Source organism: Colias croceus, chromosome 3 (assembly GCF_905220415.1).
Source record: "Colias croceus chromosome 3, ilColCroc2.1".
Lineage (NCBI taxonomy): Eukaryota > Metazoa > Arthropoda > Insecta > Lepidoptera > Pieridae > Colias > Colias croceus.
In genome coordinates this window covers 5,440,247-5,451,423 of record NC_059539.1, presented here as the reverse complement: position 1 = coordinate 5,451,423, position 11,177 = coordinate 5,440,247, and the positions used below count along the sequence as shown (strand labels likewise).

The 11,177-nt window shown below is 34.3% G+C and overlaps 3 protein-coding genes across 5 annotated transcripts; 2 read left to right on the top strand and 1 right to left on the bottom strand.

Annotated features, from left to right (window-relative positions):
• Positions 1 to 1,616: 1,616 nt before the first annotated feature.
• LOC123706178 (suppressor APC domain-containing protein 2) lies at positions 1,617 to 5,512 on the top strand. Its single transcript, XM_045655341.1, has 3 exons — positions 1,617 to 2,793; positions 3,836 to 4,057; positions 4,656 to 5,512. Exons 1-3 carry the CDS (start codon positions 1,873 to 1,875, stop codon positions 4,767 to 4,769), a joined length of 1,257 nt encoding a protein of 418 aa, XP_045511297.1. The 5' UTR covers positions 1,617 to 1,872; the 3' UTR covers positions 4,770 to 5,512.
• Positions 5,442 to 9,649, bottom strand: LOC123706180 (28S ribosomal protein S18b, mitochondrial). Its single transcript, XM_045655342.1, has 2 exons — positions 9,122 to 9,649; positions 5,442 to 5,680 (listed from the first exon to the last, which is right to left on the bottom strand). The coding sequence occupies exons 1-2, from the start codon at positions 9,524 to 9,526 to the stop codon at positions 5,540 to 5,542; spliced, it is 546 nt and encodes a 181-aa protein (XP_045511298.1). The 5' UTR covers positions 9,527 to 9,649; the 3' UTR covers positions 5,442 to 5,539.
• LOC123706181 lies at positions 6,488 to 7,800 on the top strand. 3 transcript variants are annotated; one of them, XM_045655343.1, is made up of 6 exons: positions 6,488 to 6,674; positions 6,833 to 6,926; positions 7,207 to 7,272; positions 7,363 to 7,446; positions 7,532 to 7,607; positions 7,731 to 7,800. In XM_045655343.1, the coding sequence occupies exons 1-6, from the start codon at positions 6,630 to 6,632 to the stop codon at positions 7,735 to 7,737; spliced, it is 372 nt and encodes a 123-aa protein (XP_045511299.1). In that variant the 5' UTR covers positions 6,488 to 6,629; the 3' UTR covers positions 7,738 to 7,800. The 3 variants fall into 3 exon arrangements, with proteins under 3 accessions (XP_045511299.1, XP_045511300.1, XP_045511301.1); XM_045655345.1 differs by having other exon boundaries at positions 6,490 to 6,674; positions 6,833 to 6,900; XM_045655344.1 differs by lacking the exon at positions 6,833 to 6,926 and having other exon boundaries at positions 6,489 to 6,674.
• Positions 9,650 to 11,177: the final 1,528 nt, after the last annotated feature.

Below are 11,177 nucleotides of genomic sequence, written 5' to 3'. Positions count from 1 at the left end.
TCGCAATTAAATAAAATTGTGCAAAACACAATTAAAAATGAAATTTAAGAATTTCCTGTCGTATTGGTGTTTGGAAAAAAAAATTTGAGATCAATGGATAAACAAACAGGTTTTTCATAGAAACGGTGGCTCCTAGAAAAAAATGTATTTAACCTTTTTTATAGATAATTAGATTACATATATACAATTTTGGTTCAGGTGATTGTATGATAAACTTACCGTCTCGGCGAAAATCGCAAAAAACCCTATTTCTTTTTATTAATTGACCTCGAATTTTTTTATTCCTGAGTACCAGAATGACGGGAGATTTTAATATTGATTTTGAACAAATTTCGGCAAGATTGGAACTTTATTGCTCTTAGGTGCCATGACTATGTTGAAACGTAGCTTGTTGTCTATAGCTGTCTCATTCTTTCATACGACGTTTTCTTTAGATAGAGAGAAACAAATATATGTAAATTGTATACGCTCGATACAAGTACTCTATAGGTTTATTGCTCTTAGATTGGAACTTTGGTCGTGGTCGTCTGCGTCGTTGGTAGTGTGATCGAACCATTACCAAAATGTCATGAGCTTATGTCAATAATTAGCGTTAGCAGTTTCTATCAATTACTTGCTCTGTGGTTTCTATTCCATGGCGTTACGTACGTGTGTCTAAGGCCCCAGGTGGGGTGCTCTGGAGGAGGCCTTCACCCTCACAAACGAGGGGTTCTTGCAATAGTTTGTTAACAATGTAAAACTGTAATAGATTTAAAATTTAAAGTTTAGTAATAGATTTTTTGTTAAAATTTAAGCTAAAGATTTAATATTTTTGTATGTACCTAACTATTTGTAAGAAATAAAAGGCTTTTATATTTATTTATTTAAGTATATTTCATTAAAGAAGATTCGTTATTTTTGAGTAATTCTGTCTGTATCCCTGTCTCTTCTTCACGCTGAAACCACTGAACCGATTTGATTGAAATTTGGTACAAAGATAATCTGAGATATGAGAAAGAACGGGAATGATGCTGGTTTTTCTGTTTAAGCTAGAATGTTAGCAACAATTTATGAACGTATGTTCGTTACTGTTTCATGACAAAACTACTGTTTTTGATGATGCTTGGCAGTGATGTAGCTTATGTACCAGACTAACACATAATTTAGATATATATAAAGTTTCGTCCACGGATGAAGAAGCGCGGCACAGTTAGCAAGTTAAAGTTCCTATTTCTTAAATAAAAATTTCACATATTTGACATACAGGTAAAACGAATATTTCACTTCAAAAGTACCTAAGTTCCGCCAAGCGAAGGTCGCGGGTACGAATCCCGCCTCGTAATTGATTTTTTTCTATTCCTTAAAAAAATCTCATTTATAGAGCATATGAATGCTATAACTAAATACTATGTTATTATATCAAAGACTTTGATAAAAAATAAATAATAGTAATAAAATACATATTAACGTAGGTACCTACCTATTTAAGAACAAAACGAGACACATGAAAATATGCTTAACTACCTCGTTTATAAGTAACCAAATCGACTGCACCGTCCATAGAACTACACTACTTGCCCAAAATGCCGCTTGACCGGTTTCCGTATATAATATTATACTCACACTTGAACGGCGATCTTGTTTAGTCTGCAAAATCACTCCCACAATCCGGTGCGTGTTCATAACGTTTATTTAAAAGTTATATTTCTAAGATTTATAAAACCTTTAATTTTAAAGTTTTGCAAGAAAATCTCGATATTAATAGTAGTACCTATAGGTACTATTGGATACATAATATTATATAGTTATTGATTAATGTAGCCACAATCAGTACGAATAAGTATCGAAGTGAGAATAAGGAGGTGAATTCATAACTTGAACTGGAATACAAACATGGAATCATTACCAAAACAATTCGTTTCAGCAATGAGGACCTTATTCGATATTATGGATGATAAACGGACTGGGTACGTTAAATTAACAGACATTGAAAACCGCTGGCGTGATGATCGTACCAAAGGTTTACCTCACGGGGTTATTGAAAGCCTCCAAAAAGTTGCTTCACATGACGGCTTCTTAACATTTGATAGTTTTTGTACTGGCCTTAAAATATGTCTCCTGCGTAATCAAGTTCAGAGCACTTCAAAACAAATAGATATTGTAAGTGAAGAGGTCGAGGATGTTAATTATCACTCACAGGCGAGTTCACAAGATCATCGACCTCCTTCAGCTCCAATAATAATTGACTTAAATAGTGCACAGAATCGAGAAAGAAATTGGAATGCAATGAAAAAACCTGGTTCTCAACACCGCACACATAGTATGCCACATTTGGCTGAAGACAAAAGTTCACGTGAGAAATCACACCTTGGAACATCCATTTTATCTAGTCACGAAATAATTCATAGAGGATATGGACCACCAAAACCACCAAGACTTGAGAAAGTCGTAGACAGCAAAGAAACTATTAGAATTTTATCCGACTCAGAAAAAAGTAATAATAATAGTAAATTGGAAATTGAAGAGATAACTGAATCAATAGAAGGACAAGGTCGGGGGTTAGGAGACGGGCGTTCTGCAACCGGATCACAATCGTACATAAGCCGTACATCAAGGCGCAGGGAACCCCGTCGACACACATTGCATAACGGTGTCGACTATAATTTGTTAAAGAAGATGAAACAAATTGAACAAGAGAAGGATGTTTTGCTACAAGGTTTAACTGCAGTAGAAGAAGCTCGCGAGTGGTACCTCAAACAACTAACGGAAGTGCAAGATAAAATGCGATACGCTGGGAGGATGGGTGCTTATGTGGTAAACTTTTATGCATTCGATTTCACGAATTAATTTAATTGAAGCACCAATTTAGTTGAATCCCATAGATACCACAATAGATACCTCCCAAAATACGATCAACGTAATGTGTTTATCAATCCTATGTTTTTTTCAGCAGATTTAGTCAAACTTAGAGACTAATGAATATCTTAGTTTACCGTTATAGTTTCAGTTTCATATACTAAAATAGTATTTCTTACAATTTATGTCTGTCTGTATGTTCCGGCTATTATCTCAGGAACGGCTGGACTGATTTTGAAGGGACTTTCACTATCAGATAGTGGTTAAGGAGTAACTTACATTAGGATTAAAAGGAAAAACTCATTCACGCGCGGATGAAACCGCGGGGCGTAGCTATTATAAAATAATTATATTTATGCATAATCTTTATATTACGCAATAACGCAACCTTGCTTTTAAACAAAAACGTATACCACGTTAATGTTAATAACCTACTTAGTTTTGTTTATGTTAATGCTAATTAGGGGAGCCTACGATGCTAAATGTGTATTTACTCGAGCGTCACGGCCGCGGCGAACCTATCAGAGTTGATAGATATAGGCGATAGCGAGAAAAAAAGGTCCCATAATGATTTCACTATTAGCGGAGAGAAAACGTTTTTTTTATTTTTTAAATAAAAAAAATCTGTTATGATACTCTGTTGCGCGTGAGATATTGATAGGTGATATTTCGCATACTCCAGAATGTCGCTGAAATAAATTAATAAAGATTACCTAGACGATTGGGGGGTTACTTAAATTATGAGGTCCCAATTACGCTTATCTGACGATTTGAGCGCAACCTTAGAGAATGGTGGATTTTTTTTAATTGTTCTTTGAGCGCACTCCACATACTAACTGCTCAATGCTCATACTGGCTAGGGGTAATCAACTATAGTCAAGGTATCGTAGGTAACTTTAATCTGCCGTGCACAAGTAAATCCCAAAATGCCCTCTTGGGCTATTATACTATAATTTGTAAATATATATTATGCACTATGAACAATGAAATATAATTTCAGGAACCCTATAATGAAGCACACCAGGAGCGTTTGGAATTGCTACGCGCTCGCATTTTAGAACTCAACCGACAATTAGGGGCACTAGCAACGGCGACTGGTTGGCGTCATTGGCCCCTGTCTTTGCATATGAACTTAGCTTTACCTGCAACAATATTCAATGCTTCATCTAACACTAGCAGCAATGCTTCAGTGTTGAGATCGCAGAATAGAATGCTCGCTGAGGTATATATTGTTTATTCATAACTTTAATAAATAAACACACAAAATAATTTTCTTTTTCTTATGGACATACATTATCTGTGTCCATAATAAAAAAAAATATTTTTCTATTCTAAAAAAACACAAATTATATTATCCGTTGCTGCATCTGGCTAAAGCGGAACCATATACACGCAACTAATTATGTCAGGAGAAAAACATTTGGTTATTGAGTATTTTTTTTATTCTATTAGCAGAAAATCTATACCAAAACAATTAATCATCTTTGCATTGAACGAATACACATATGCACACACACACAAATAATGAAGTCCTTCACCGTGTCTCTCTAACCAAATCTAAATATCCATTATATTTTGTTTTCACCAATATTGGATATTTTGGCTCTCTTGGGTATACTACACAGTATATAAAATAAGTTAATATTAAGACAATGCGGGCGGAAAGCTAGTACGGTATAATAATCATATATTTGAACCATTGACAGACCTATATGTTTCGTATTTCTGGCTATCTATGAAATATCAAACTGCACTGGAATACCGTGATCTTAAATAAATTTACTTTATTAATTATTACTAATTATAACCTTTCTCTACAGGAGGTTAACAGGAAAAACGAAAGGATATCAGTATTGGAAAGAGAAAAATCTGCCCTCATCAGAGAATTACTACTTCAAAGAAATAGAACAAAAATGATTGATAATTTCAGTTAAATCTACTGAGATATGAATAACATACATAATGTATATATGCAATTTTCTTCTATTGCAAAAGAAGCGAAATTATAATAAAAATAAAGTACATAATATAGGTAATATAAAATAATAACTGATTAAGACATACATTAAAAGTATCGTTGGACTTGTTCATTATAATCAAAATAGAAAAATACTTATTATTATTTTTATGTATAAATTTTACCCTCTACATATTTCTTGCTAGTGTTTAAGAAAATATAAAATGTAGGTGAACACAAACATGATTCCAAAAAAATATGTAATTAACTTATTAAAGTACAGTAGAGCCTATAGGTATAAGACGAATATGAAATTGATTCCAACAAATTTAAGCTATAGATTTTGTGAATATATAGACTGTTTTGATGTAATTTATTGAGAATTTTAAAGTTATAGAGCCTAAGCTAAGAGGTAGTTAGCATACACCAAAATAAAAGAAACCCTGTTTATATGAATAAAATCATCGTTGTATCAAATTATTGTTAACAATCAAAGGGTTACTTAAATAGGTTCTACTGTTGAGTGTTTAGTCATTTTTTTATAAGATTTTGGCTAAGATTATTATAAAAATATCATATTTACTAAGTCATATTTGAAACATTGTTATACTTGTATTTTGTAGAAGGATTTTCAAATTAAAAATTGGTATGTGCCATTACTAACATTTATTAAATGTTTTGTATTTAAGTTATACTTCCTAATAAAAAAATGAAAACTAATATATTGTAATAGTATTATTAAAACCACTAATTATTGTATAATGCGTAATCATACTCCCTAAATGGTACATCATAAGTAAGGTATCCTTGATCCCAGGCTTGTTCAATGGCAACTAACAACTGCCTATGTTTGTATTGACAAAGTCCCGTTTTAAAAGCATCCAGAATCTAGAAAAGAAAATGCTATAGTTAGTCATATGTTCATATCTATCTAAAAAAAAATATAAAATAAAAGTAAACAAAATATTTTGATTCAAATAATTCTCACTATCATATGGACGTAGTTAAGCAGAAAGGACTCAATCCACACTTTGGCCAAAATTGAGTTATGTATGCCATCATACTCCTGAGAGTAGAATCTATCATTTAGTAAAATCCCTATTTTTTTAATGTTAATGTAAACTAGTTTTTCTGACTATGCCAACTCAACCCACAGTATGAAGAGCATACAAAACGTATTTGCTGAACTAACTCAGACCACTTGAATTGTTTCTGAGTAATGACCTTTCTATGAGTATGTTCTTAAAGTCGATAAACCAGAATAATCTCAAACAGTTTGGATCCTTATTAAGAATTAATTTTGATTGGAAATAACATTTTATCAAATACCTGAAACGATTCAAACAGGTTGGGTCGTTTCTGTGATATAAGTTTACTGATATAATATACTTTTTTTTGTTTGCCAGAAACGACTCAAAACACTTAAGATATTTTAGAAAAACAGTTTTTGATCAACTGCGCACTTACCATCGACGGCTCAAGCAGAATGAGTCGTTTGTAAGAAATAAATGTAGGTAACAAAAATTTACATTTAAATTAATTGAAACAACTTAAAATATTTGTGTTATTTTATTGTTTTGGTTTAAGTAATATTTCATCAATTTCTATTTTAGTTGGAAGGTTTTAAATTACTTTTTTTTTAAATAAGGCAACAGGCTTAAATATTGTACAAGTTTGAAAACAAATATTGTCTACTAAATATTGCAAAATTTTGGCAACTCTGCCAGTTTCTCGAAATCTGCCTGTGTGACGTGACGCGTGTGTTATTTTTATTTCGTTTATGTATGTGAACAAAAAATGTGAATTAAGATGCGACGAATTGATCGAATTTTGTTGAATGCCTTGGAACATAAAGTTACCGATAAATCTGAGTTACCAGATGGTAAGTATTTCTTTTTCACCAGGTTTATTTCTAACCTCAAATAATTAATTTTGCTTTGTCGTATAAGGCTACATAAGATTCCTTGTCACTTTTTTATTATATTCGTTACTTAAACTGGTTCTAACAATCTGATGTAACTAACTTAATACGATGAACAGAGAAGAAGATATGGAAGAGATATCTGCTGCGAAAACGACGGTGCAGCCGCCTGCAAAGAGCTTGATAGGTACCTACAACTTTTTGGTTTGCGATGTTCGTGATAATATTAAACTTTTATTAATACTATTATTTTGCAATCAATAAAGCATGATTGAGCAAGGCGGGCAGGGCAGGATTCAATGCTTGTGGAATTTTGCTGTACTAAACACTCTTATTTTGTTTTTGCTTTCGTTTTGGTTTTATTACATTATTTTTATTCTGATAATATCATAAAATTGCACCTACTAAGCTTATGCGCACTAATAACCCTTGGAGTACTAATAATCCTATTTACTAATTTAACACTTCTACTATGATAATTCTCAATTTGTAGATGGAAATATATCTGGGGCTCCGTCAGAACTTGAAGCTGATTCGTCCAAAGACATAAATTGCCAAGGTAGGTAATTGAAATAAATTGTCCAAGAAATGAATTAGAGGCCTAAATTAATACAGATATCAATGGTCTTTTCTATTTTAATATCTTCAGATGACGAATTTCAAGATGCAAGTAATCCTTTGTGCCCTTCAATGAGTCTGGCGGTAATTAAAGCTAATGAAATTGTGGGATCAGGTGAGTATATCACTTCCCTACATAGAATTTTATTGTAAATTGAAGTAATTTATGGGGAATATTAATTAAATTCTTATGCAACTAGATGTGGAATCTCCAGCTGCGCCTGCATACTCCACTGACTCCGCTTCTGACTACGCAAAAAGCCATAGTTACGACATGTAAGTCAGAAATAGTGACTTCTATTTTGTATTCTTCTTTATTCAAACACACAAGAAAATAAGCTTACTAAGATACCAATGACTGCTATGACTCTAATGATCTATTTTGATTGTTCTTGCCAGGTGTTGAATCTCCAGCTGCCCCAGTATATTCTCCGCTTACTCCTCTTACTACACGGAAAGAATCTGAAAACAATAATTCACCAATGCTGCCAATGTCACCGAGTACATTAGAGCTGTTGGAAACCCTAAACGAAGATTTCTTTACAGTTAGGCATGAGTATGATGAGTTCGCAAAAAGACGCCAAAGTAATGGAATTGGTAAATGTAGTAACCTTAAAGAAGACTGAGACTATGACGACGATACAGACTCTGATTATGTACCTGACAGTGGAGCAGAAACTGATGCATCGCACTCATATGTAAAGCAAAAAAAGGGTATCGCAATCCCCGAGAGTGACAGGTCGGAGAATGAAACTATAACAGAGGGTTTCTTTGAAAATCATGTTGCTATAGTACAAGATAATCCAACTAGATCTGACAGAACCACACAAATAATACACAATGAATACCCACCCATTGTTACAAATGATGTTCATAACGACATAACGGTTGGTGAAATAATTAAAACATGTCAAAGTTCGGATCCTCAAGCTTTTCACCCCGAAGCTGAAGCTGCTTATCCCGTTACTGTTGTTGTTGTGTACGTTACAAGAAGTTGGCTCGTGCCTTATTAATTTTATTAAGAATGATCTGAGGGATGGCGTGGAGAATTTAGTTTTATGTAGCGATTGTTGCGGGGGACAAAATAGGAATATCAAAACAGTTCTCTTTATTATTTAATTTAATACCTCAAGACTGTCACGAGTTATATAATACCCTTAAGGGAAGTAGCTCTATCAACGAAGATGTTGATAGATACGGGCCAACTCTTGATTTTAACTTAGATGATACACGCTGATTATTTCGCTATTCTTTCTATATTTTATTCTTATTTATGGCGTTTATACCTGATTCCGTTAGTTTTATGATTGAGGTCAATAAATATGTAACTTCTTGACAAAAACACTTGTTTTTTTTTGTTTTATAACTTATTTTTTAGTCGATGGTTAGTTTTGAGTCCTTTCTGAGAAATTTAGAAAAAATACCTGTCTTTGTAAACTTTAGTTTAATTGTAAGGACTCAACCCACACTTTACTTAATATCTTAACATATAATCAAAATATATTACTATATTGATGAACAATTAAATAACACATAATATCTTCTTGATAATAACGAGAAAAAAACTGTAAAACGTAACTTAATGTTAGAGAAATTACATCAGAAACTTCAAACGCAATTATCTCCAAAGTCATTTATTGTGGATTGAGTCCTTTCTGCTTAACTACGTCCATATGCACAATATTTTACAAAATTTATTTTTTACTTAGCTCATTTAAGCTTTTTGAATTCCAATGTTTTTAATGTGTATTATTTTTGAATAAATAAAGTTAAAACTAATAAAAAATTACCTGTCCAGTGTACTCCGATATAAATTGTTCCAGTAATTTCGTATTCCTAGGATCTAACACCAAATATTCATCCCTGCAAATTGGGCAAGGATTTCCGGTAGCTATTACTCCGTTTCGAATACACATTTGTCTTGTCTTCTTCGGAGCAAAACCTCCTTTATGGTTGCGACGATATAGATGCCAAACAGGCTTATCGCCATAAGTTTGATTGTAAGCTTTGCTTTGAATATATCGTATACTTAATTCAACGGGAATTATTTTAGTTCTATCTTTACTTGGATCGATTTCTTTTTTTTCATCTTCAGCATTTTCGTTCGTTTCTTCGGAGTAAAATCGAACCCCTCTTCTCGTGTCCGATAAAACTATCCTATTAATCATTGACCTTATATTTCTTGTAATAGACATTATTCAATATAAGACTATAAATCTGAACCAATTTATTAAAGTATTCTCACGTATTTCTGAAAATGTAATATTTTGAAATTTGTGTACCTAAATTTTCTAAATTTCTAGGTTATATCAAATCACAGAACATATTAAACTCAGGGGAGTATGAAATAGAGAGTACAGATTATACCACAGGATTATACGGTATACCCAATTGCGCCCGAGTCAAAGGGCACGAAGTTACCCGAAGTTCGTTCTGAATAAAAATGTATGCGCTCTCGCGAAGTTGAACGAGTGTGTAGTGTAGCACCGCGGACTTCGGCCGAGTACTTCGCCGAGGAACTTCGCGAGTAGTGTAGAGGAGGCAGATACATATGCCTCCTCTACATTACTCGCGAAGTTGAACGAGGTTAGACGAATAGAATAATGTAGAGAGGCACTTCGGCTTACTTCGTCCAACTTTACCTCGCCTCGGCCGACTTCCGTTTGATGTCGGTTTTTGCGCCCGAGTCAAAGGGCACGAAGTTACCTGAAGTTCGTTCTGAATATGATCGTATGCGCTCCTCGCGAAGTTGAACGAGTGTGTAGTGTAGCACCGCGGACTTCAGTCAACTTCGGCCGAGTACTTCGCCGAGGAACTTCGCGAGTAGTGTGGAGGAGGCATTACATTATGTGCGTAGTGGAATAGTTTGGTAACTTATTTTAATTGAAATATATATGATTGGACCACAGATTGTGCACAAGTGGTGCACAAAAATTGTTTAGGCCATAGTTTTCATGGCAAGAAGAAAGGCCAAAATTTATATTTAGAGCAAAATTAATGCCTCCTCCACACTACTCGCGAAGTTGAACGAGGTTAGACGAATAGAATAATGTAGAGAGGCACTTCGGCTTACTTCGTCCAACTTTACCCAGGCGCGGTCCCAGGGGGGTGGTCACGGGGGACATGACCCCCCCCCCCCAAAATCGTACTCGATAAAATAGAAAAAAATTCTTATACTGTACAATATATAAAAAACTGGTGCAAATCGGAGTCACTCGCACATCTAAAGTTCTGTTTATACCTGTTTTTAATCCCTTGCAAATGTTGAAATTTGCGAAAATTTGCAGCTAACGGCTTCCAACTCGCACTTGGCCGGTTTTTTTATAATATATTGTACAGTATAAGATTTTTTTTTCTATTTTATCGAGTACGATTTTCTCAAGTTTTTGCTTATCACTTCTTCTTCACGTGAATACGATATTTGGCGAGTACGGTTGGGGGGGGATTCCATACCTTTCCAGCTGCGTGTCCCCCCCCAAAATGTCAGGCTGGGACCGCGCCTGACTTTACCTCGCCTCGGCCGACTTCCGTTTGTTGTCGGTTTTTGCGCCCGAGTCAAAGGGCACGAAGTTACCTGAAGTTCGTTCTGAATATGAACGTATGCGTTCCTCGCGAAGTTGAACGAGTGTGTAGTGTAGCACCGCGGACTTCAGTCAACTTCGGCCGAGTAGGTACTTCGCCGAGGAACTTCGCGAGTAGTGTGGAGGAGGCATTAGAGAATGAACTAGGTAGGGTAGTTCCTGTGGGTAGTTCATTCTCGCTCTACGATAATAAACTCTATTGTAGGTTTGTTATTTTTGGTCACAGATTAAGTATTTAGTTACTACCTAAGAGCAATAAACCTAG

What these genes read in the sequence shown, in the direction of transcription:
- LOC123706178 (XM_045655341.1), top strand. Translation starts at nt 1,873, where the DNA reads ATGGAATCATTACCAAAACAATTCGTTTCAGCAATGAGGACCTTATTC. An exon ending in GGAGGATGGGTGCTTATGTG is followed by an intron (nt 2,794 to 3,835) that starts GTAAACTTTTAT and finishes ATATAATTTCAG; the next exon opens with GAACCCTATAATGAAGCACA. An exon ending in AGAATAGAATGCTCGCTGAG is followed by an intron (nt 4,058 to 4,655) that starts GTATATATTGTT and finishes CTTTCTCTACAG; the next exon opens with GAGGTTAACAGGAAAAACGA.
- LOC123706181 (XM_045655343.1), top strand. Translation starts at nt 6,630, where the DNA reads ATGCCTTGGAACATAAAGTTACCGATAAATCTGAGTTACCAGATG. An exon ending in TAAATCTGAGTTACCAGATG is followed by an intron (nt 6,675 to 6,832) that starts GTAAGTATTTCT and finishes TACGATGAACAG; the next exon opens with AGAAGAAGATATGGAAGAGA. An exon ending in TAATGAAATTGTGGGATCAG is followed by an intron (nt 7,447 to 7,531) that starts GTGAGTATATCA and finishes TTATGCAACTAG; the next exon opens with ATGTGGAATCTCCAGCTGCG.
- LOC123706180 (XM_045655342.1), bottom strand. Translation starts at nt 9,526, where the DNA reads ATGTCTATTACAAGAAATATAAGGTCAATGATTAATAGGATAGTTTTA. An exon ending in TATCGGAGTACACTGGACAG is followed by an intron (nt 5,681 to 9,121) that starts GTAATTTTTTAT and finishes TTTCTTTTCTAG; the next exon opens with ATTCTGGATGCTTTTAAAAC.